The sequence below is a fragment of the Hippocampus zosterae genome, chromosome 4 (assembly GCF_025434085.1).
Source record: "Hippocampus zosterae strain Florida chromosome 4, ASM2543408v3, whole genome shotgun sequence".
Taxonomy (NCBI): domain Eukaryota; kingdom Metazoa; phylum Chordata; class Actinopteri; order Syngnathiformes; family Syngnathidae; genus Hippocampus; species Hippocampus zosterae.
Window position 1 is genome coordinate 14100497 of NC_067454.1, and position 26816 is coordinate 14127312.

General features: G+C 41.0%; 2 protein-coding genes across 2 annotated transcripts; one reads left to right on the top strand and one right to left on the bottom strand.

Moving 5' to 3' along the window:
• Positions 1-72: 72 nt before the first annotated feature.
• Positions 73-12952, top strand: dbndd1 (dysbindin domain containing 1). Its single transcript, XM_052063559.1, has 4 exons — positions 73-508; positions 4185-4367; positions 8594-8731; positions 11821-12952. The coding sequence occupies exons 1-4, from the start codon at positions 478-480 to the stop codon at positions 11976-11978; spliced, it is 510 nt and encodes a 169-aa protein (XP_051919519.1). The 5' UTR covers positions 73-477; the 3' UTR covers positions 11979-12952.
• A 1861-nt stretch (positions 12953-14813) lies between these two features.
• Positions 14814-25021, bottom strand: LOC127599499 (AFG3-like protein 1). Its single transcript, XM_052063479.1, is given in 18 exon segments — positions 14814-15805; positions 15807-15914; positions 16933-17127; positions 17318-17518; positions 17642-17757; positions 18832-18942; positions 19041-19166; positions 19706-19813; positions 19900-20053; positions 21344-21481; positions 21554-21806; positions 21884-22008; positions 22111-22185; positions 22292-22441; positions 22533-22654; positions 22739-22798; positions 22891-22981; positions 24801-25021. Coding segments are annotated over 18 exon segments (2298 nt in total). The 5' UTR covers positions 24921-25021; the 3' UTR covers positions 14814-15760.
• Between the last annotated feature and the right edge of the window lie 1795 nt (positions 25022-26816).

Consider the following 26816-nt stretch of genomic DNA (forward strand, 5'->3'; position numbering starts at 1 on the left):
ACTCTCCTTGTCTGGGCAGGGAGCCAAGCTACACCCTCCCTTCCCTTTCTCTCTCTCTCTCTCTCTCTCTCTTCTCTGACTCTCAGTGTATTCAAAACATGTCAAGCAAAGTCTCACAATGGCATGCTTACTAAACCTGTGAGTTTAGGAATTTGCAATGATGTGACTGTTCCCGGACCCTCACTTCACCCCTCTGCGGTGGACCCACTGTCTGAGGCTCTGATGGACATTCTTGGCATGTGGACCGAGCGCGCAACTACACCTGTTTGGGAAATCTGTGACAACATAGGGCAAAAAAAAAAGAGAAGGGTCTATGCACTGGGAGCTGAGATTTTGCTCAGGTTAAACCATCCACCCTCTCCGTGCTAGCGCCCACACACACACACACACTTGCTTCTCCCTTCTTCCCTCCCCGCCGGTCTCCTCTGCTGTCGGATGCTGGAGTGGTGAACAGCAAGACTCTTTTGGTTGAGCCGCATGGAGGCACAGGGAGGGGCTCCCAGCCCAGGTAAGAACACAATTCTGCTTCTTCTTTACAATGATTTTAGCACTTTTTTGTTCATTTTGAAATATAACATGTGCTAATAGTCATTCTACACCAAGACAGCACACGCTGGATCCTCCTTTTACAAAGAGTTAGTTCACATGCGGGGCAACAGAGAGCCAACACACTGTGTTCATTGTCTCCATCATGCCGTGGAGGTTCCACTGAAGTTGCAAGCTCATTGCAGAATTAGAGGGCCTCTTTCACGCTTACACACCATAGGTCAACCATGCAGAAAGAGAACTGATGAGAGACAAATTGCTGCCTACAATAGGTGATGCATTGTGTGAAGGCCATCCAGGGACGCCCGTCGTAGGGAAGCCTCACACAATACCCCTGTGCTGCATTGCATTGTTGACGGTATGTCAAATATAGTCACCTTAACTTCCATGCCAACGTCAGATAGTTTGGTGGTGGTGGTATTTGAAACACAGTGGGGGAAAAAATTAATCTACCGACTCCTGTTGAAATACTAGGATTTTGTGATGCATATGAGACCAAGATAAATTATTTTGAATCGTTTCCCACCATTAATGTGACCTATAACCTGAACAACACAATTGAATGAATACATTTAAAAACAAATTTGGAGAGGGTAAGTAAAACAATGAAATAAAGTGTGCACATTATAACCGGCATGTGGCTGTGTTCCAAATGAGTCAATCTCATTCAAATTCATGTTAAACTGGAGTCAGCTCACACCTACTACATTGTCCCATGAAGACCGAATAAACTTCAACTCTTTGATTTGGCTCTTTCTGACTTTTTTTGCTTTTTGCTGTCGAGCGGAAGTCTTTTTTTTTCTTTTGAGTATGCGCCTGATTTTGTGCTGTGTAAAGTTTTCGTCCTATCAATACGAATTTGAATTGTGTGTCAGCATAAAACATTGAGGCTTCTGCTACAAACCCAGAAAAGCCAAAAATAGCTGAAATTAATTTTGGAGTTAATCAGAAGCACTTATAATGATGGCACTGTGGCAGGTGAGAGCTGACTCCCATTTAACATGTGCGTGAATGTGGTCTGTTCCTTGTCAACGTAACCACATCCCAGTTGGGCGTGCCCACTTGTACAATCTCCTAACAGTTGTTTATTTTAACTTCCAGTTTTGAAGAAAAAACATGTATTGTGTTGTTTAACTCATAAGCTCATTAATGGGAGAAAATGTTTTGGACCAATTTATTTTGGTCCTATTTATTCCCAAAATGTGTTTTTTGAATTGGGGGTGTGCAGACTCTTATCCATTGTGAGGATAAGCGGTCCAGATAATGGATGGATAGATGCATCTGGTAGACAAAAAGGTGATTTGGCTGCATAACCGGCTTCAAAACTAGAGTCTTTATCAAAGTGTCAGAATGTGCTTTGACTTTGGACGATATTTGCAAAAGACAAGCTGCTTCTTCAGCATCTGCTGAAATCAGCCGGCCAAGACAACCTTCTACTTATTATTTAAATTCATGTTGCTACTTGATGATGAAATGTTATTCATTTATGTAGATTAAATTCAATAAGACCAAAAAAATAAAAAAATAAAAAAATCAATCCACCCAACAGCAAGCCACAAGCAATTCAGTTGTGACAGCAGTATAGCACACACAGCTACTGTTCACTTACAGGCCAATTCATTAGGTACACCTGCTTATCTTTTGAGACCCAGTATAAGAGCTGCATCATATGAATTTGCCTTCACAAAGACAACATTGCTATTGTTATATAATGTTATTGTTGAGGAAGTCTGATTTGCAGAAAATTACGTGAAGCACCTCTCAGTATGGGGAGAGCAGTTTTTATTACAATGCTCAGGCGCACCTAAAGAATTACCCAGTGAGTGTCGAGATGAAATTGATTGCTCATTGCTTTGAAATCGCTCATTAAATTTATTAACTAAAGCACACTAGTCGTGGTCAATGTAAATTGATTCATGGTTGGGAGACACTTGGCTCAAGTTTTGGCAACCATACAGCACATCATTCTCCTTGCCTTCCTCATTTTCCCGTCCTTCACCATCTGTCACTCCGAATGACAGAAAAGAATGTCTTGACAACAGACACGAGTGACCAAAGCCCAGGATGAAGTTGTTTTCTCGAGCTCGAAAAGCAGATTAAGCAGGTGTTGTGATGTCAGCTTGCTTGTACTCTATATATTAGTATATTCTATATCCAAGACGTCCACCTCAAGGTCTCTGTACTAATATGCTCTAAAATCCCTTCTAGTAGGCAGAGGTGTGCGTCTCTCCAATAAAAGATGATTTGATACGTATCTTGATAGATCACCACGTGCCAAGTATGTTTAAGAAACTGCAAGATAATCTCAGTTTGGGATGATGACAAGCTGGCCACTGCAAAGTGGGCACTTGGGTGGTCACCTTCAACCCAAAACCGAAAATAAAAATGCACCAAACAGTTTTTGGGCTGACTGCACATGCACCTGTCTCCGAAAATAGGGCCCCGTATGTTCATAACAACAGCCAAAGCCAGACCCCTTGCCAGCTGCAGTCGCTTTCAGTGTCAGCCTGAGATGAAACAGATTTGAGTGACACAAGTGATGCTCTTCGTCATGAAGATTTGAGTATTAACACCTCTCATGCACCAATAATTATAACCTGTAACCTGATAAGCTGTCCACTGTCGTAATCACTGTCCATGAAAGGGTTAAAGTACCGTGAAAAATATATTTCCATCCCAGCGGAATTACGGTCAGTTAAAATCCTGGTTGATGCGACTCCTCCTTGGAGTGCCATCACTTGAAGATAAGCTGAAGACAGAAATCAAATCCAATTTGTGGTCTCAATATTGAGGAACTATTTCAATCGAACAGACGTCCTGATATGGTTGGGCCCTCTCAGGGGGAAACCAATCAATAATTTCAAGTGCTGAGAATGCATCGTGTTCTCTCCTGCAGAAAGAGAAGAAAATTGAAGGATAAAAACTGAAATGACCGTCACCATCTGGCTGTGCCCATCAAGCAGCTGCTACTGCTTGTATCACATGAAAAAAAAAATAATAATACACACGAGTGCTTTAAACCTCCTGTCTCCTCACATTTGCCATACATTTCCACAAAAATGATTCTAAACAAATCTCTTTTTATCAATACCGCTTTTCTCCATGCATTCCAAAGCATTGTGTGACTTTTTGAATTGTTTACACCAAGGTAGCATTTGCAGCAATGAGATGGAAGACATACATGCACGAGAATTCAGAAAGGCGCTGAGAAAATCCACTATTTTTAAAAATGCCCTTTATTTGTGACAAATATGATCCAGGTTTTCATTTTTTAAAGATATAACCGGGAAGCCAGTGATTGTTACCTAAAAATGTGAAAAAGAAAAAAAATTAAGGTTGTCGATGACTACTATACGTTATAACTAATATGATACACCATTTATGTAGTAAAACTGTGGACATTTTGGGGGGATGGAATTGTTAGGCTGAATCAAGAGTGATCCAGTAAAAGCTATTATGTACGGTGTACACCCCGTTGTTCCTCTAGTAACTTAATGCATTTAATAACAGAGCACCAATCACCTAACATGATAATTACCCACATTCTTGCGTGTGTGGGACAAACAAATCCATTAGAGGGCATTTAGGCTCCCAAGTCACATCAACATTATCTGCTCTCACTGTTTGTGCTCCATTAGAGCCCGGTAAAAACATCCAGAAGCTGCTAAAGCCCTCCAGTTCTGGCAAGCTCTCTCAGGAGAAGTTCCATCAGCATGCTGCAGGCGAGGAGGACGAAGGGGAAGAGGAGGAGGAGGAGGACGAGGAGGAGGGAGGGTGGACAGGACCCACCGCCAGCCTGCTGCACATCTCGGAGAAGAGACGTGAGTGGGAATTGCGGGGGGCAGACACTTCTACGATAATTGAAATATATATATATATATTATATGTGTCGTCGATTTTTAAACATGTTCTTGTTTTTAGAGTTGCAGTACCATGTGCCTAAAAATGTCTGGCAGCACTGAGCTGTAGATGTAGATGTAGCGGAGTTAGGCGCAAGATGAAGAGGCAGGGAGGGTCCCTTACCAAGTTACAGTTGTTTGCACAGAACAATGAGAATATATGCCTGCGAGTAATGCAGTATGCTGCGTTTGTTTGTGAGTTAAGGTACCGGTAGTTGTTTTTTGAAGGTTTCTAATTATCATCTACGCTCATTTACAATAGCCTGTCTATGGCTACTGGAAATTTACTGCATGTTTGCTTTAAGCTAGCGGATTTTCATTACACGAGATGATATAGTTTGGTTGAACATTTTAATATTAAAATATACTCTGTATGTTAGTTTTATAGTCAAATTTAAGTGGGAGTGACAAACAGCTTGAATTAAGCGTGCTTTCCATCTTATCTGGAGAACTGTGTGAGCAAGAAGTCTTCTTACATCAAAGTGAAACTATATAATCGTCTCCATCAACATGGTGCCTCCTGGGAGCCCCCAAGGACCACATGAGTAGTCCTCCGCATTGTTGTAAAAATAGCTCACCATCAATGGGACATGATTTTCTCGAAATGTTGTAAGAGGGATCATTTGAAAATATAAACACTGGGAGAGAGAGATAGAAGGAGAGAGAAGAAGCTCCCAGTTTCAATAAGGTTGGCAATTACTTGTCTATTATTTCTTAAAAGTGTGCTTAAATGTGATCAAAGCATGTGGGAGGGATAAAAATGGTAATTAAATGGTGTCTCGAAATTGCATTATCACCTATTATGGGCGATTCTGGAATGCATCCCCTCGTTATAATTTAACTATGGAAGAATAATTACTTTAGCAGGATAACCAATCAATACAAAGTGTAAATCATAATAAATGAGGTGAGAATCAGTCAATTGTGGCAAGAGTCTGGGTTTCAATATCCTCAGATCACTGGTCCAAATGCACCACTTACTTACATTTTAAAGATTTAAAACGTAATTCAGAGTCATAAAGTATCATTTTATCAAACGATCCTCCTCGGTCCTTGAAACCCCTTTTTAAGTATTCTGATCCCACATTCTTGAAGATGGCCGTGGCACAGGCCAGAATGCTGAAGGGCCTCATTGTGCATCGTCGCACCGCCACGCTGAAAGCCGTGGCTACATGTGACAAAGCAGCTTTTATCTGCTTCACTAAGTAAACCGTTTTTCACTGCGACAGCTCATCCAGAGGCTAATGTCTATGACCCACTGGCTGCCCTTGCCACCTGGCAGGCGAGCACAACTCACCGTGCGTGCCTGCCCTGGAGGCACGTTGATTCAATAATAAAGCAAACTTTACTCCCGCCACAGTCATGCGCACATAAACGGGACCGCAATGGCTCGCTAGACATGTGCAAGGATCCCGTAGAAGAGCAGGTTTGTTGAAGCAGATCCATTCTTTGCACAACGGGTAAACACCAGACAGACAAAAGTGGGTCTCATTTTTTGTTGCCATTGATTTGTAAAGTAGGCCAAATTAGGTTTCAGAAGTAAATCTTGAATACTCACCCAAAATCAGCAGATTGAGTCATATACTTTATGAATGCATATGAGCTTCTGAATAATTTCAGAAAAAGCTATTTATAATTTTCCCAGGTATACACTGGTGCCTTGAGATACAAGTTCAATCTGTTCTGTGGCCATGCTCATAACTTAGGACAGCCATCCATTTATCCATTTCCAACAGCGGTCGTCCTGAACAGGATCCTGGAGCCTATCCCAGCTAACTTCGGATGGAAGGCAGGCTACACCCTGAACTGGTCACCAGCCAGTCGCAGGGCACATAGAGAGACAAACAACCATTCGCACCCACTTACTCATCGTCACCGAGTGACATCCGATCCCACACTGCCCGCACACAAGTCTGGAGAGTGTACCATCACACCGTCAGCCACTCAACTTCAGACAAATCATCTAAAATCATCTTTCCTCCTTTAAATGAATAGAAATGCAATTATTACATTCAGGCCTCCCCAAAGAAACAACAAACACTTTGTAATGCAGTTTCAATAAGGAAAATAGCACACTCGAATATTGCACTCATGATTTATTCAGCACCGATAGTGTGTGTGACTTGGTCATCCGGGGCAGTGTCATACTGTCATGCAAGCAAATATTAAGAAGACTTTCACGACTATGTTATTGGCAGAGGATAAATAAATTGTCCCTCTATATGTATTCAAACATCAATCTCTTAAAAGGTTATTACACTGCCACACGGATGGTATTGTTAACACATCTATGGCATTTCCCAAAATGTGTTAGCGTTAAGCTAAGCTAACATACCGCAAGGTTCAGCTACGTGGTTGTTTTGAATACACCACTTGTAATTGTCTTTATGTTTAGTTTGATGGTAAACTTCAACCGGGAGTGGCATTACAAAGCATGCAGCCTCATTTCTGAAGGATTGTTGATCTACCAAACTGCTGCTTGTTGTGATGTGAGTAGAGTTCACTGCCACCATAGTACTTTGACCTCAAACCTTGGCTCCCAAGTCAAAGTCTAAAATTGGACAACGAAATACTTGTGAGTCGGGTCACTTGTATGTCAAGGCACCACTGAATGAGCGGTTGTTCTAAGGGGGATTGATGACCTCTCAGTATGGTTGGACCACTAAAGAAAGAAGCCAGTCGCTTTCTAAGAGCTTTACTATTCACGCCTCCTCGGGGACCTTCAATACCGTCATAAATATTAAAACACCGAACTTAATGGATGATCATGATTTTCTTTACTGTGAATTTTTGGATGACACCAAGCATCATTATGTTTTAGAGAACCGAGAGGCATTATCTTTACTCACATTAAAACATGAATATTGAATCGAGTGTGGGATCAAAGACACACTGGCAATAGTGGAAATGTGTCACACCCCCATTTGACTGCGGGCAACTACAGCTTTACATCATGTGTCATTTCATGCACGCACGCGCACACACACACACAGACACACACACACACAGAAAAAAAAACAAAGAGGCCATTTTTCTGTCTGGAGGAGAAAGCCTTGTGATAAATTATTTAAGGAGAAGATGGGTGGGAAAGAATCAAGGGAAGGATTAAAAAAAAGAAGAAAATGAATAAATAACCAAGCATTGCACAAAAGGAAGAGGCAGGGAAAATGGTTGCATTCCCATCATCATTTCTTCATTTTCATCATGTCCTCCATTTACTTTTTTCATTTCTCCAGCATCCCCTCCCTTTCATTTTTGTTTCATCTTCACATGCCGTCTTCCTCATTGTTGCCGTCACTACTAGACATTCTCAAGTCCGGGCTGGAAGCGCGCTCGACTGATCAAAGCTCAACATTGCAATATTTTATGAGAAGATGAGAATATCAGAACTGAAAATGAAAAGACCTCCCTGTGCATCGTCACACAGACTGAAAAGCCAAATGAGAGAGCTACCACCTTGTTTTCTTTTATCCCACAGTTGTCATGCTGCTGTTGTAATGTTCGTTATGTCTTCTTCTTGTAGCATTACCACATCCACGAGCCGCCTGGAAATGGGAAAGATAGCGCCTTGTTGCACAAGCCTTTTTATCGCCCACGCACGTCTGTGAAGGCTTTAATCCAGATTTGGCAGGCAGGCTGACTCGCGTGGAAACAGACTGGCTACCATCTGCCTCGGCACGTCCTCCAGACGTCTTTCACTCTTTTTGAGCTATTAAGCACACCAGTAAGAGGGACATCAACAAACTCGAGGTCAGGTCAGAAGGTCATTGACCTTGGACCTGACGGCTGGTTATGTGTCTTTGTTCTAGTTCATCTCAAAAGGGTTGAAGTCATGGCTCTCTAGTTCTTGCGCCACCAAAAATTCTTCCACAATTTGGAAGCATAGAATTGTCTAAAATATCTACAACAGCTGCATGAAAATTGTGGGCTAAAAGAAATACATGTATAACATTTAGTTTATTGAGTTTATATTGAACTAGCTTGAATATCGACAAGACATGAGTTTTTTTTTTTTTTTTTGTCTGTCTAAGCGTCCTAAGACACACATTTGAATGTAGAAAGATGGAGGGGGGACTTTCCAGGTCCATTTTGAGAGTCAAGACTGGAATGACAAGTTTTTAAAATGCGCTATTCTTTCTTACCTCTAGAACCTCTGAGCAGCGTGTCCTCTTTGGAAGTCCATTTTGACCTCCTAGATCTGACTGAGCTGACCGACATGTCGGACCAGGAGCTGGCTGAAGTCTTTGCTGACTCTGATGATGAGAACCACAATGAGTGTCCACCAGGTGGGATACACACAAAGCAACAAATCACATGACTACATGACTGGTCCAGCACTTTGACACATAAACAAACTCAATAAGCCACTTTAAGTGTGACAATTTGTTTGTTGTCCCACTATTTAAGATAAGGCAATTGAGAATAGAGTCTCATTTGTTGAGCTGACCTGGTTGCAGCAGAGTGAAACAAAGTATGATGAAAATATAGTTTTATGGTTCCAAATCCATTTACTATGTGGGAGGAGAGAATCCTTTTCATGATGCCACAATGTTGGGAGCTAACAGAAACAAAAGACCAAATCACATTTATGGGAATTCTTGACGCTGAGGAGTACTTCATGGTAAGCAGAAAGTTGAAAGTATTTGTAATTCTGATATACTGTACCGGCAAATTCCTCAACACAAGACAATCAAAATTTTGGAATACTTGAACGATTGAATGCACATGAGGAGACATCCCGGCTCAAGGACTCATTGAAAATCCTATGAAATGATACGGATGTATTGTATCCATCAGTGACATCGAAATAACTCCTCCATGTAATGAACAGAATAAGAGGGAATCACTCCTTCTGGATTCATGCATATGCATGATGGGAAAAGGTGCATGGGAGACCATCCTGCTTGGGCTTCACAGCAGCGAGTGCGTGAAAAGACCGTCCACATTTTTCTAAAGGAGGCGAAAATGTGCCCTATGTTTTATTCATGACCCGGATGCCTCATCCTGCATGCAGACAGTGAACGCCTGCCTGCTGTTGACACCCAGCAGCCTCCCTCTACCACCGCATCATTATGTAAAATTAAGAGGTCAAAATGTTCATTATTATTGGAAAAATGATTGATGAGATAAGGAAGACATTTGTTCAGATTTTAATTATAGCATTACTGCCACCGAGAGGACTGGAGTGGGATTCGAGAATGTGGCTTCCAATACTACAGAAGGGTTTCTATGACTCATGGGTTTTTATTTTAATTATTATTATTTTGTTTTTGCTTAGGCAGACGACTGTGCTGTAGCGAGTGCTTGTCACCTCAGCCAAGCACAGTGAAGGTGGTTGGGGCTAGTTCGTTCAGCGCTAGCTAACACTAATGTGTGCGAGCACTGCAGGACTGCTCACCTTTTGGCTTTGACGTGATGATGCCTCGTTTGCGGCATCCAAGTGTTTCTTTCAGTCTGGAACTTTGGCCAGCCGAGCTTCTAATTCATAGCCTGAGAAACACGACCTTCGAGGTTGTTGCGAGCTTTATGGCCAGAGTTCACTTAAGGATGTTCACACAGTCGCACGAAAAGGACATTGCTTTGTTTATTTCCTCACCATTTTCCCATGTTACGGTGCTGCTTGTTAAGTGTGAGGCATTTTCCCAGTGGGCTGTCCGTAGCACTTGTGTTATACAACATCCACTGCATCCCTAAATAATTCATGATTTCCCTGATGGAAACAAACCATTTTACTTGAGGAAAAACACTCAAACAGCTAATTATATTGTTTCAGAGACTTGGTAGGTTTGTTTGTCTTTATTGCCATTTTCTTTGTGCTTTGTAGGATTGAGGAGGTATCAGGATATAAAGTCAATTTAGCGCAGTGGTAGAACAACTAGCATGCATGCATATTATATATATATGTATTTTGTTTTAACAATGACCAAGTGTTGGATGGAGAGGAAAGTGTTGGTAGAACGGCTGTTCCTTCAGGTCACTGTACTTCTGATTAACATCATGCGGAGAAGCCATTAATCCTAGGTCAATACTCATCCATCATCCCCCTCCTTTTTACTCTGTATGTGTTGAATGTGTGACGATATTGCCTCTGGGGAAATTTATGAAGCACCAGTGGGGAGAGCTGTCCACTTAGGAGAGCGATCAGAAATCTTCCAATGAGCAGACAGGCAGTGACTCTCATTTTATTTGTGTGTTTGCCTAACGTTGGACAATGCCACCAGGTGGCAAAGAAGAGGAATGGCTAAAACACTTCAATAGTGTCACTATCCTTATAACGGCATTAATTCTTCCAACATATATATGAGACTGTTTCCTCAGTAGACTAATTTGGTGATGCCCAAAATGGTACGTGGAGCGGTACAATGGCCTCTTGGCTAGCAAGTCTGCCTCACTGTGTGGATATTTCTCTTTAGTTGGTTCTCCATAAGCTGTGCAGGGGTGCCTAATGTGGTGGTCAATGACACACTGTGCACAGATTCGGTGCATTGACACGGGAATTTGACACATGCTTAATGAAGAGGTTAATAAAAGCAACAATGCAAATTACTGTATACCTGATTGACACAAATATGTGCTTCACCAAAGTGAAGCACATATTTATATACTCACACACACAACTCTAATGTGTGTGTGAGTATGCGTGCATGCATGTGTGCGTGTGTATGACAAGATGCAAGGCACATAATTCAGGATAACCTCCCACAACACAACTGAAATGCTCCCATACACACTACTGAATCTCTCTCACACCCACCACTGAAAACATCTGAAATGCACTACTGAAACGATCTCACAGCCACACACACCACTGAAATGCACATTCGCTCAACTGAAACGCTCTTCTAGATATAACTGAAATTATCTTTGAAATGCGCTCATACACACGACTGAAAATCGCACTCTACATACACTTTTTCACCAACTGAAATGTTCTCACACTTAAATAAAAGGCTCACACATTACTGAAATAATCTCACACATACGACTGAATCAGTCTTCCACTATTAGAAAAAAACATACACTAATGACCCCCCCCCCCACTTACATTTTAAACGCTTTCATTTGCAAGCATTTTGATAAAAGTTTGTGAGCAACAAAATAAAAATTAAAAAAAATCAATGGTTTGTGTGGGATCCTTTTGTGTAGGGTATGGTAGCAGGAAAAAAGGTCAATGGTAAGCATGAGTACTGTATTTTAGTCATGTATGAGTAAAATAAAGTCTTGAGTGAGAACATCAGTGTACACGAGTGGGGGTGGGTAAGTCTATGTGAGCTCATTTCCGTGGTGTAAATGTATATCTGAGCATTTCAGTAGTGTGTGAAATTTAATGCTGAATGACATTCCTGACAACCCGCCATTTGCTCATGTGTGTCAGGTTCGCAGCAGGTCGTGCTGGGCAAAGGAGGCTACATGCGCTCTCCCTCATGGACACGCTGCGGCAAGGTGGAGCTGCCACGAGAGAGGAAGCATCACAGTGACTCGGACACCACAGCAGAGCCCTTCAGGAAGCTGGAGAGGCCAAAGCAACCTTGACGTGGCATGTGACAGGGCGTGAACTGAAGCTCAGAGCGGACAGCCAGCACCTGAGTTCCAATGGGCCACTGACTGTGTTTTGTGGTGCTGATGTTGAACTCTGAGCACTTTGCAGTGTTCTAAAAATGTTCCGAACACACACACGCACGCACACACATTTCTTCCCTCTCATCTCATTTCTGAAGATTTGAAGCTTTGTGGTGGAGTGACAGGGTAGAAACAGAGCCGACTTAATGCCCCTACAAGAGCCAAGGAAGCGTGTGGTGTGCTGTAATGACAATTGGCTAAATCAATAGTTCATTAGGATCCTTTTGTCTTTGATGAAGTACCGTATTTTCCGCACTATAAGGCACTACGGAGTATAAGGGGTATCTTCAATGAATGGCCTATTTTAAAATTGTTTTCATATATAGGCTGCACCGCATTATAAGGTGCATAGGATGGAAGCTACAAAAGTGGCTCCAGTTGCGTTATGCATCCACTAGATGGAGTTATGCAACAGGGAATTCAATACAGCTTTATTTTTATAGAGCTTTCACAACCGCTGCAGCTGTCACAAAGCGCTTTACAGAACATTTGAAATAGTCCAAGAAAGGTGAATATTGATCCATACATAAGGCACATCAGATTATGAGGCGCACAGTCAACTTTTGAGAAAATTGAATGCTTTTAAGGTGTGCCTTACAGTGCGCAAAATACGGTAATAGTTTTCTTTATCTTTCAAGGTAATGACTATCTTCATAAATACTTTGGTCCTCCAAAGTCTACTCAAAACAATGGAGGAAGGAAAATGTTGAGCTAACGTGAATTTGCATGAATGCCATACACAATAAAGTGCCAACACCTGTTCAACGCAAAAACAAGCAGAACTGACATCCATGTTTTTAATCAATTTAGCTTCTCTATACCTGGAGCAATGATCATCAATCATGATGTGACTGTGGGAGGATAAATTAAACAGCTTGAAAACGGTGCTTGGTTTTTCCTTTTTAATTTGTTTGATTTCCAAACTCTGACCCATCATTGTTTTGGTACGATGAGACAAAGTATCTACTCTGACTGGAACAGATGACAACAAGATCATTAATGTCCAGATCGTGTGGAAATAAGTCTTCATCTTCTAAATTTGACACCTCACAGGAGCATTGTTAAAAAGTCTGCTGAACTTAAAAGATTTTAAGAAGTACCAAAATATCAAATGAGGCTTCAAAATGCTGTGACCATGTCCAATGAATATGCGAAACCACATTCAAATAGCTGTTATTTGATTGTTCCCGTGCGTACGCTTCGTTATGTGTTTGAGCAGCACAAACATTTCTGCTTGAAAGCCCTGGTAGTTGGAATAAATCCGACCAGATCGTCACAAGGCTTCGACAAGAGGCACTAGCCACCTGCTAGCTTGCGAGCTAAAAGGCTTCCAGGGCTCTTTTAAGCCAGGCTCATCCGCGGCATCTCCTGAATTTAAACAATGGCCTTCAGCTGTTTTATAAAATGTGGCATTCAGGATATGTATTTCAGAGTGTGGACATAGCTAGCTAGCTAAAATGCACGCTGTAGTGGCAGACTAGTAATATCACTGGTCAAAAGCAAATTTTAATCCGAGATGCAGTTTGTGAATCAGAGCAAAATGTCCAAATGTGATCCTGGTTACCGTATTAGCCCAAATCAGGAAAACAGAAATGGTGAAAAACATACAAATACTCCAGCCCCACATTTGGGTACGACATATTTTCAGCAATTACCTCAACACGTACTGTATATCTTTTGAAAGAAGTCTAAATATTCTTAATAGAGTCTTTAAGAATTTTGTCATGATGTGGAATTGATCATGTCTTGAAAGAATTGAGGCCAAATGGAGTTTTCGACTTGGATGCAGTTGTTGTGGTCACTCCTTTATAAAGCATTACACTGGTATCCAAACAAAAAATGAGATTGAGAGAGATTAGTATGTAACTGAAAATATTTTCAAGAATAAAATTGTTTATTTGACCATCAATATTTCCTATATTCAATCAAGGACATTTCGCCTATCAGTATCACACACAATGTCTCAATTACATATCCATGACTTTATTCCGGATCCAAAATACAACCTGTTTCTTTTGAGCCCCTTGCTGAAGTCATCTCCTCAACGACTGGAATGAGATGACAACAGCATTAGTTCGAAATGAACTTTTAGCTAGTGTAATTAAGACTGCGGGGCCACTAAGTGCTCAATAGATTGAGAAGAGGTGACCTTCAATAGTGGGTCAGCATGTACAATCAAGTATCTGATGAGTGTGAATCCGCATCATTTGCTTCAGGATGAGAAAGTAATTGTGTGAAACTTTTACAATTACTTATGCAAATACTACAAAGTTACAAAGATAGTTGGTCAGAATTCATTAGTGAATTTATGCTTCTTTTTTAGTGAGTGACCCACGACAACACTGGTGTCTCTCATAGAAAATATGTTTATTCCGTTCAACGGTCATGTTTTGTGTTCTTCAAAGAAATCACTTATTGTATTCTCATCATCAAGTGACCAACTTTGAAAATGTTTCAAATTCTCAAGATAAACTCCCCGTGAAATATTTCTTCCCGCAATCTACAGTTACATTAATCCTTCACATGTTCATCATTTCATTTGCCTTCATGACATCCTAATGCATACCTGTATACATCCTGTACATGCTAACATACGCCACAGACACGTAAGGAGTAACGTTCTTCAAATGAACCCTAAAAAGCTTTTACTCAACCCGAAAATGCAATGGATGCAGTAAACCAGGTCAAACATATAAAAACTTCTGAATTTTTTTTTCTTTTAAAATGTAAAAATATATAAAAAAAACATTTTTAATAGAGCACAGCTGCGATGCAGTTTACTCTGTGTGGAAACTCAATTCATTTAAAACAACAGAAATCCTCTTTTTGAAGAAAATGTCATCTATCATCACCACACTACAGTAAAATTCTGATGATTCTGGAATGCATTTGTCATTATAGGTGGATATTTCCATTTTGTGCTTGCATTGCACTTCCAAATTTTCCATGTAGTGTCGTAAAAACCATCAGAGCTACCTGAAGTGCAAAATCCTCTTTTGAATATGGCTGTCTCACTGACTTTGAAATCTGCTGTCAACAGCGTGTAATCTGTTGTACAGTAGCCCATGAACACGCAATTTAATGCCTGCTATTTGGAATCTTAGTAAAAGATTCTTCATAAACACACACGTAGCACATGTAATCTGTTGGTGCAAACACTCAATTTAGCACCCTGTATTTAGGATCTTCAGCAAATTAGGCCCTAAATGTAGAAATGATGATATGCTACAGGTAAGACATTGGAGAAAAGAAAAAATAAAATAAAGGTAAAGCCTGATTGGAAGATATTACTAGAAAGATAATTAATTCAGTTGGCATTACACTGCATCACCAATATCTGAATTAGATCGTATAACAATCCTGCTCAGTCTAAGGCCGGCTATGAAAGTGTTCAAGTGTACTTTAAGGCAATATGGATTTTGGAATAATATATTTTATAAAATGATGCCATAAAATGACATGACGTTATATCTTCTTTCCTGCACTTGGTTAAAAGAGGGGAAAAAAGTCACAAGGCTACAAATGGCAATCTTGAAATTCCAGCTTGGATTTTCAATAAAACATTGATCACTGTTTTTCCTTGCCAAGACAGTTCACCTGAACTCAAATGGTTGTCCGTCTTGATGCTGGTTCGAATAAACAGTGGATTTTGTTTTGCTCCTTCTGCAAGTGTTTTTTGTCCCAGTTCCAGCTCTTCAGGCCTCAGGTAGTGAGGTGTTCTCCTCCAGGCCCCTCGAGTTCTTCCACAAACTCCTCATATGTGGATTTCTCTCGAAAAGGACGTGGCCCCAGTAACTCCAACATGTCAGACTTCTCTAGAATCTCTCTCTCGAGGAGACGTTTTGCCACCTGTGACACATGCGCCATATTATTAACTGAATCTACCAAATGTCAAGTAAGCACACCTGGAAAACAGGTCCGCAGACTTCCTGTGCATGCTACCATAACTAGCAGAGCGACAAGGTGCATGAAATGATGGTTTGAAGCCAAACTTGCAAAAAAAGGATTTCCTTAAGGATGGTGTCTACTGACAAAAGTAGAAAAAATGTAAATAATTTTTCGATAAAATCTTTGGTCACTCTTGAAGATATCTTGTACAAAGCTCAAGACATTGATGATGTAGATCTGTTTGTGCCCAAAAAAATGTTGGCATTTCAGCCTACAAGAACTTTACCCTGAACTTAACGTCCCAGTCTGCAGATGCAAAATGTAATACACCCTGTGGAATAAAACCAGCAGGGCACCCACAGCAAAAAAAAAAAAAAAAAAAGCAAATTGCAGTTGTATGCATTCAAAAAAGTGCAAGGAGAGAAGCCATCAATGTAGGCACTGCACTGAAGATAAAGATGTAAGTTGTCAGCCCTCCAATTGCTTTTGATTAACGAAACAGATGTCACCATTGGGGTTAAGATAAGATAAGATAAGATATATTTTATTCGTCCCACACTGGGGAAATTTACAGCCTCCAGCAGCAAGAATGTATGTAGAAAGAAGAAAGGGTCAAATGTGGGTCAAGTTCAATATACTCCAATCACACCTGATTTTATGAGTACCAATCTCTGCCTGGTGAGCGCAATGTCCTGTTTAGTGCGTGGACAAAGACAGTTAATTTAAGGCCATTTACTGTGGCTGAATTTGCCTTTATTACATTTTTTTAAAACCATATTGTTAAAGTGATAGTTTAATTAGCATACTATTATTTTCTACTTTTGTGTGTTTGACGTTCATGCACAATTCACAAACCACCAGTTACCTAGTACTTTATCACTTTATTCACTGAATACTTGTTCTGAAGTAATTAGTTGGAGGACGAACTTTGGTCCACTCTACCCATGTCTGATCCTCGATACTTAAAAAGAATTCTCACCTTTTCCACCATTGCTTTTTTGTCCATGACGAGCTGGAGTGTTCGCTGGTAGGCGGAGTCAATGAGCAGACGGACCTCCCGGTCGATGAGTTGGGCTGTTGGCTCGCTGAAAGGCTTCTCAGTCACCTTGAGACCCCGCTGAGGGAGCTCAAAAGACACCTGTCCCACCGCTTCACTCATTCCAAACTGTACAACCTGAAGAATGAGGACAACGCGCCAGATTAGTGAGGCAGTCGTGAGTTGTGTGTGGAAAGATTTCATTTGAATTCTGTACCACATGTACAGTAGTTATAGCAATACAAACAGTGCTACCGTACAAACAGCAGTATTGTCAATCTGAGGTTTAGAACCTTCATTGAGTGTAGCTGCAGAGTACGAACATTACCTGCGCGTAAGCTGACTGCGTGACCTTCCGAAGGTCATCGTGCGCCCCCGTGGTGATCCGATGAAAGAAAACTTGTTCAGCCACTCGACCGCCAAGCATCATGCACATTCGGTCAAAGAGCTGCTCTTGTGTGAACAGGTGCTGCTCCTTGGGCAGATACTGAGCGTAACCCAGCCCCTTTCCTCTGGGAACAATAGATACCTGAGAAGAGACAATACTCAATGATTAGCCGACAGTGACAGACCGTACAGGAAGCCCACCGTACGAAATATTCACAAGAGTGACAAAATAGAACGATAACAAGCCAGACAGAGAGTGGTTGACCTTCAATAGTGGGTCAGCGTGTTCTAGGAACCAGCCAGCGACAGCATGCCCGGCCTCGTGATACGCCACAGTTGTCCGCTCTGGAAGTTGCAGTAGCTGAGACTTTTTCTCCAGACCTGACAGCGTAAAATAAATAAATAAATAAATAAATAATCCTTCAATAGAAGGACGCACAGTAAAGCACAAACCTCCCCCACTGACGATTAATCAGCTAACATAAGTTGTGTTTATTCAGCTGAATGTTAGGCCACCTCAATGATGGCGTAAAATACCAGGAGAGTAAGTGTTGTATTCTGGTGGGTGGGGGGAGGGGGGCATGCTTTGTGGAGGTAAGTAACAGCATCTCAAGTTTTGCATTAAAAAAAAAACTGTAAAAATGCATATTTGCAACACAAATATGAAGCAATATGCATCAATGTACGCAATTCTCGTAAAAAGTAGTGGTTTTGGCATGAGATGAACAGCAATAATTTTTTTTTCAAACGAGTCTTCAATGTGTTTACTTTCCACTTCCAGTTGTGGTTTAGTGTCAAACTAAACATCAACACAAATGTACACGTTTTGTATCGAAATAACCACATAACTTTGCCTTTGTCTGTCACCCTTAAGGCTAACACAAAATATGAAATGCCATAGACGGGATACCAATACCAAAATCTGTGTCGCAATGCCATTACCCTTTTTAACACTGGATATTGGAGTGCTCTCTGGATAAGAGTAGAGCAACAGATTTAGACTATAAAGAATATGATGAAACGACATGCATACATTCTTCATCCTCTGCAAAGAATGACTACTACTGTGGCTTACCAAGGAGCCGAGTTGAGCTCCTTGAGCAGTATAGCCAAGTCTCCGTTATACTTTCTCGAGGTAGTCAAGCAAGAAGGATCAGCACAATGTCGATTGAATTGAAAAAATAACCAAAAAATGGTTTAAAAAAAGTTAATTTTCTTTACATTCTCTTGAATAAATAAAGATGTATTGTATTGTATTGTATTCATTATCCCGTGACTGTATGTAAATTCATAGAGTGCTAATTTTCTTGATTAAGGGGATGCATTTCAATGGGGGAGCAGGAGACGATTAGAGACACGAGTGTCTTGAGTCACGAACGTTCATAGAGCAAATTCCACTTATTTCGGAAGGCACCATTGTACAGGGTTAGGACACAAATGCGGTCGATAATTCACCTCCAACGACCCTCTCGATCGCCTGCTCAAAGTGCTTAGTGCTGATATGCTGGTTTAGATGGCGTGCTGCTTTCAAAGCAGCCTCGTTACAAACATTGGCGATGTCAGCCCCTAAGACACACAAAGAATCATCACACCGATGCCACATAGTCATTCCCATTTATGAATAGAGCGAGGTAGTGTCTGCACATGAAACTGATAAATCTTACCAGTAAAACCTGGAGTTAATGCGGCTAACTTTCGAGCGAAAGCCTCAACTTGTATCCTTGGATCCAACTTTAAAGGTCTCAGATGCACTTTAAAGATGGAAGCTCTGCCTTTAATATCTGGCGGGCCTGGAGAGAAATTACAACCATGAAAAACTGCAGTAATGCATTTCCAGGAAGCACAAACAACTACAAAAAAACAATCATGTGACCCTGGGAGACGATATCAAAAACCCACTTGACTGACACTCTTTAGATGCACAGCAAGACCACAAGGACTACTTACAATACTGCCATCTACATTCCTACTCTCCATGGGTCTAATATTACCCCCCCCCCCCCCCCGCACCCTCCCTCCTCATTTAACTTGCTTGTCTTTGTCAAAGTAGCGGGCCTACCCACAACAGTGTAAAATGCATATCATAAATTAGATCTTAAGATGGCCTTGAAAAGATCAAGAACATGCTTGGCACGAAAGATAAATGAACACAGCAAGACGGTTGCAGATTATGACATTAAGAGCGAACAGGCGCAAAGAAAGGGAGCAGGCAAATCTAATCGCCTTGAAGCCATTTTCTATTACATTCACATGTTGCAAAACTAATTGACTGTGCTATAACGTATAATGAGTCTTGATTGCTGATTTTAGACAGGCGTATACAATGTACCAATGTATATGTGACGATCAAAGCGCCCTGGCCTCATCAGTGCTGGATCCAGGACCTCAGCTCGATTGGTCCCGGCCAAAACGACCACATTGGTGCTGCTGTTGAACCCTGAAATGACACAAAGCAAATTTAATACAAAAAGGTCACAAGAGACCCCAATCGATCAAGAATAGCCACAATCACCATCCGGTTACCATGCATTTCAACTAGTAACTGATTGAGTGTGTTTTCTTGTTCACTGTGGTCTCCAAAGTTTCCTCCGCCCCGCTTTTTTCCCACTGCATCAATTTCATCAATGAAGAGGATGCAGGGGGCATTTTTTCGTGCCATGGCAAACGTGTCTCGGATCTGAAATGGGATGATACCAAGATGCAGTCGGTTTATTTGGGGATTCATCACGACAACAGAAACTCAATTTAATTACGTACAGCATACATAGCAGAAAATAGGATGTTTCTGTCTCTAATGGCAAATCGCAAGACATCGCAGCTGCAAAAATTCGGTCATGATGTTTACATTCGACATATTCAATGGTGGTTATCGTCATAGTACAGATAATTATACCATTTTCTTTTTCTCATTTTGAGGAGATTTATTGACACATAGCGTCTAACAGAGCGAGGCCACTGTTACAGGAAATACAGCAAACATAATGTCCTACACCATGTATGTCCGAAATTTTTCCTCCAAAGGCCACATTATGAAAAATCAAAGCATGCGTGGGCCACTTTAAAATTTTTCAACTTGAATTTATAATTCCTTCAAGCAATTGCACTCAATCAATTAATTAATATAATAGTTATTTTGGAAAAACTGCTCCATGCCGTCTTTCTGGGAAAAGCAATCAGGCAGCTACCGTATTTTCCGCACTAAAAGGTGCACCTAAAAGCCGTCCATTTTATGAAAAGCTCATAGCGCCTTAAATTCTGATGTGCCTTGTGTATGGTCATTACAGTAAAATATCAACGTCAAAATGGCTCCTTGCTAGAGACATGATTACAACGCAGAGTTCAAACTTATGGCTATCGGTTACGCGGTTGAACACGGAAATAGAGCAGTGACAAGAGACTTCAACATTAACGAGTCAATGTTATAACTTGATGTTGGTTAAGTGAACCGTGTCACTGCTTTATTCAATGAGTTTTACTGACATCTGATCATTCTGTTGGTGTTTCCTTGAAGATAGCTCAATCTAGTGGATGCATTGTAGATTACATCTTATAATGCGGTGTGTCCAATATGTGAAAAAAATTACAAAATAGGCCATTCATTGAAGGTACGCCTCATAATCCAGTGTGCCTTTTAGTGTGGAAAATAAGATAGTTTCGGATTTTCAGGATTTATGGGATGGGCTGCGGGTCATGTATCCCACTAGAATAGGTCTGCCCCTCCAGTGAGCAGATCTCCACATTCAGGAGAAAAACAACTGCCATCTGTAGCAACATGGTCATCTTTTGAATGGATGCAGGCCGACACACTTCTCATAGTGTTGTGGACTGTGTTTAATATTTTTTTTTAGTACATGCCGTATGCCACTAAAGAACGGACATGGGGCCGCAAATGGCGCATGCGGAGACCAAGAATAATCCTAGATCATAATTGTGAATAAGGCAATGTAGACATAAAGATGTGACAGACCCTTGCAGCACCCACTCCAACAAATATTTCCTGGAACTCCGAGCCACTGACAGTGATGAAAGGAACTTGGGCTTCTCCCGCAGTCGCCTTAGCAAGCAAGGTCTTCCCTGTTCCAGGTGGACCCGACAATAATGCACCCTGCACCAGGAGGCAGGACATTAACACATCTCACTTTTCCTTTAGAATACAACCCAAATTCAATATTCCTACTTTAGGGATCTTGGCTCCGAGCTCCGTGTACTGCTGAGGGTTCTTCAGGAAGTTGACAAACTCCAAAATCTCCAGTTTGGCTTCCTCACAGCCTGCAACATCCTTGAAGCGAACACCGACATTGTCTTTGATGAGCTTGGCTTTGGATTGGCCCATACTGAAGGGGTCTGCTCGTCCTCTCCTCCTGCGGGGTCCCGCAAGCAGCAAAAAGCTGACCAGAAGGAAGGTCGGGAAAACACGATACAAGAGCGTCCTGTGAATGGGCAGACAAGAGGCTGATACAACCACGTTCAATAGGAGAGCGGGGAATCATGGGATTAAAATTCTCACCCGTCACTCTCACTGGTGTAGACGACAGGTACTTTGTAAGTGGAGTCCAAACTCAGTTCCCGGTGAGCCACTTCCAACTTATGCTCAAATGACTCCACGCTGCCGATATTGAACCACAAATAACTCTGAAACAAAAGGGCGAAATGGAAAGACTTTGCATTGTCTACTTCAGGGCATTGAGCAATTAAATCTTCAGAAATGACACATTTGTTATCATTATTACTAACCACATCCGATGTGTTAACGCCACGGGCGGGAATCACTTTGACATATTGTTTATTGACAACTTCCAGGTGATCAACCTGCATAGACAGCAAAAGAGGAGCAGAGTAGAGTTAATTATCGCAGCTGAAAGCATCCTTAAGAGGACATAAAAATAAATACATTGAAGAATTTGCTTAGTCTTACTACGCCTCTACTCAGGTAGTGATGCACAAAGTCCTTCCAAGAGATTTGGATGCCGGTCTCCCCGAAGTAAAAGTAGAAAAATGCCGAAGCCATGCCAGCTGCACCAATTGCGAGGTTCCATAGAGCTCTTTCATCCAATGGAAAATGATCCTGTTCGATAAAGACAAAAAAAAGCATGTTGGACGCAGGAGCTTGACTGGTTTGAAGTCATTCACACAAGTTTTCAAATCTTCATCTGCACCTGAAAACGTGACCACCAGTATGATTCTTTGTCCTTTTTTCCACCTCTTTGTCCTTCACTGCCCTTGTTTTTCATATGCCCTTGCTGCTTTCTAAAAGGTTCTTGCTCCTTGATTTTTATATCTACAGTATAAAGGAAACAGAAGACCGGTCACGCACAGAGGAAGAACAGAAACAACAAAAATGTTTCTATTTAACGTTCCTCACCGCCAACTGATTTGTTGGCGCCAGTGGCCCCATCGCTCTTTGGGAAGAACTTTTCAAACCCTAAATGAAATGCCCAAGGAATACAAAATCAGTGACAAAAAGCCTCACGTGACCGCAAAATACTTCGGCCATTCAATGTACTATTAAAACACCTCTTGGTGGTTTGCCAGAGTTGAGTGAACGAACAAACGGGAATCTGTTTTGGTGAAGTGCTGCACATTTCCATTGGACCAGTGATGTCTTCTGCAATAAAGATGGCGGACATGTTAACAATGGCAGCTCTTACTGACTTGTGGTAGGGGAAGTGCATGCGTTCAGGTACACCATCTGAAGGATAAATACTGGCTTGATAATGGAACCGAAATCCTTGACGCAAACACTTCTTACTTTTGTGTTAAGAGAAATTCTGCTTCAAGTGTTTGCAACAAATACAAAAACCTTTGTCAAATCTCGCATCAGTGCACTGCATCGTTCTTCCCAAAGAAATGTACTTTCTTTCAAGAGAGAGACACTTAAGCAGTTACAAATAATTGTCATGAAGTATGCACCAATAGTGCTACATTTTGGTGACATCGTGGCAAAACTGAAAGTGGTCTATGTGAATGAAATGTATGCCATGTTTAAAAAAATGTTTTTTGGTTCTGAACAATAATTGATAATCACAGTTGCAAGGCATCATTGTTTTACGTATCAGTACTTTGCAACTAGTTGTTGGGGGGATGCGAGTCAGCTTCCTAGATACCGTTCAACTTCACTCGGACATATCTCAAGTGTCATTGCATGCCTGCAAGAGTGAGATTTGGTTCTCTGTGAGGTGCGGAAAACAAATACAGCAGACACAGAGCTGAATTTCCCCTTGAGGAATTGTGGTCTGTACAATAAATAAATTGACCACATTGATTGAGTTTCTGTTTTTGTTCATGCTCTTTCAGCCCCCATTATATTAAAAAATGTTCTGAATAAAAAAAAATCGTTAAATTGTGTTTTCTTATCCCATTTTTTTAACAGAAATTATTCATTATTTCTGGAAATTCTATTTCAGGCAAATGGGGGTACTGTACCGGTACTTTTCACTTCATTTTCTAAAGCCCCCCTCTCTCCCAAAATAAGGTTTTAACACCATAATCCATAACATAAGGAATAGGGACGTCCCGATACAAATCGGGGTCGATCATGTGATTCAGCTAATCCGGTATTGGGGAAAATTTACTTTTTCCGAACATTGAAAGGTCACAAAGCTCCGAAATAATCCATGCCGGCACATATATTGCCATATAGAACAGAAGTATCTTTGTTTTATATTTCAAATATTACCTTTTTTAAAAAGATGTAAGTCGTGTGACATCACACACAAACAAACAGTTCCCCTGCAAGCAGACGCTGTAGTGCACTTGTCTTAATAGCTTGTTTGGAGGGAGAAAGAAGCCGAGAGATGCTTTGAAAGAAGTCTAATTTGTCTGATATAAAGAAGCCTCCTCGCTAAACAGACAGGTCCAAACAAAATAACTTAAAATATAAGTTTAACGAGTGTAAATTATTTAGTGACAAGCAAGCTTGTTCCCCATTGGTTGTATTTAACGAGGTCAAAACACTAGTGTCGTTTCTGGATGAGGGAAGTCAAGCAGGACCAATACACGTTGAAATGTTCAATATGAGTGTTATCAATTTTAGTGCTTAAAAAGGAGGAAAAATATAGAACTTTGAGTTTATTTTGAGAGTATAAAAACGGCAATTGGCACAGATTTGGTGGATTGGTCCATATAATATACTGTAAATATATACAACAACATATACACATTGATGCATGTATATTTCTATATTAATTTGAGAAAAACCGCATGCTCTTTTTTCTTTATGCATTGCCGAGGTATTCGCTGCAACATTATAAAAGTTTGAGTTGAAAACAACCGTTTTTATAAACACACAACTAAGCTTTGAATGAGAAGTATCTTATCAGAACCCAGTTTGCAACTAACACATGCCAAATAGTTAGCGAGCATCGCTGAGTGCAAGTAAACAAAGGAAGCTTCACATACATAGTGTAAATAAACAATGAACATACCAACTCGAAAACTCTGCCATCGCGAAAAGTTGCTGAAATGGACGTGAAGTCTCGACCCCACCTCCGAACAGAACGTACCCGGTTCCGAAAGCGGCTGACACTGGCTGTGATAAGCCCCATGGTGTCGGCACCTTCGTCTGGACTTCAATGGGAAACTGTCATAACAGCACGTACACACACAGCTGTGCTGCGCCGCGCTGTAAGTGGGAGCCGCAACAGGTCCACGAAGTCGCGCGAGATTTGGTTACACAACGAAATGGTGTGATTCGAAATGGGGGTTTTGAACTCCACTGTCCCCAACTACGCTCCGTGCACAAACATTCCACTCTTTGAGAATTCAAACGTTCACTGAATCCGCCCTATTTAAACTCTGTTTTTCTCCTAAAATTATGTTTTCTTTATGTTAAATGTACATCCAGTAGACACGTCTTTAGGTATCTTATTCATACTCCGAAAATGTTTTATTACTGTCTTGTGGTGATTGTTTGTAATCTGCTAGAACGGCAGTGCAATAACATGTTTCGGATATAAATCTTCCCTAATGTTCGAATTTCAATTTGTGGAGTTTTTCCGCGCTGCTTCAAGAGGCCGTTATGAAGCCCAATTTTGGCGCCCCCTTGTGTTCATACAGCACTCATACCTTATTGGCATTCATTGTTCGTTTCACCTCCTTTTCCCTTTCTCTCGGCATTATTGTTCTGTAAAGCGTCTGTGAAAGCGCAATATAAATAAAGCGGGGTTGAGAAATGCACAGGTGGTTTTGACCCTCTGATGTCTGCATTAGATAACTATGCCATCATTCCCCCCAAATGACCTCACGCCCACCATCTCGCAGGTCTTCAACAGAGGGTGATTGCATAAAGGGGCACACATTCTTCAGACGAACACAAATGCTTCACATGACATGACGCCAACAGAAACATTTTTACGTACAATTATTTTTAGTTGGTGGGGCGGGGGAGGTTCATTGCCGCCCAGTGCAGCAGTACACACATTGCACACCACCAGACACCGTCACTGGACGTTTTCATGTTTTCACCATGCTTGTGATGGTTTTCTCCAGATCTCCCTCACACATTCCAAAACATGCGCGTTTTGTTGAATAAAGACTCTAAACTCAGTTGTCACCGACATGGTGGCTGCAGGCACAAAGTAGCTCCCAAGGAATAGCCTGCAGAACAATTCTAAAAATAGCTCACTGATGTGACATTGTGATTTCTGTGGAACATTGTTGATCATTTGAAATGAACACTTGGAGGGATTTTTCAAATAAATGGTTGCATATCGTTATTTATTTTACCTATATTTTACTATTTGCCTTGCTAACGCACTGTTGATATTTGCGAGAAACCATTACTATGATCAGTGTCTTCACTTAGGAGACCATCACATAGGAGACTATCACATTATATATGCAAGGGTTTAACGACCTTGACTGAGCCAACGCACATATTTTACTTTAGATTTAAATTAAATGTCCTTGTTGCAGACTAAAACAAAATTGTCACAATCTGCCATCTGGTGGCATCTTGGTGCCAAGGAATGATGTTTAAGTGTTAAAAGTTAAATTTACACAGAAGCGCAGTGCTGTCACCATCGTATGGCATCTATAGAAAAAAAAACATCTTAGGGAGGTGTCATTTTCTTGTCGATTTTTGATATTCGCGGCGAGCTTTGGTCTCTACCTTTTGCAACAACAAAAGGTGTGTATTTACGGTATACGGAAATAAATGACCTCAACTCAGTTAGCTACCACATTTACTTTATGAAAAAACTGGGCCTATCTTGGCACACAAAAAGCAATTACTGCAATGCTGGAATCGGTAGATATTTTTTTTTTTTACTTTCTGAGAACAATTAAGAGCAATTGGATAACTTCATTCCTTGAAGCATTGCATTATACAACTCAAATTAAGTATAAATGACGGTTTTCCTCTTGCTTTCTTTCCATTAGAGACTCCCTCTTTAGCCTAAGGCCTCTTGAATGATAGAGGAGGCGATGGCTGAACAAATAGT

Bases quoted from the DNA above. Each gene is read 5' to 3' on its own strand.
- dbndd1 (XM_052063559.1), top strand. From the start codon at position 478: ATGGAGGCACAGGGAGGGGCTCCCAGCCCAG. The intron at 509-4,184 runs GTAAGAACACAA...GTGCTCCATTAG, and splicing joins GGGAGGGGCTCCCAGCCCAG to AGCCCGGTAAAAACATCCAG. The intron at 8,732-11,820 runs GTGGGATACACA...CATGTGTGTCAG, and splicing joins CCACAATGAGTGTCCACCAG to GTTCGCAGCAGGTCGTGCTG.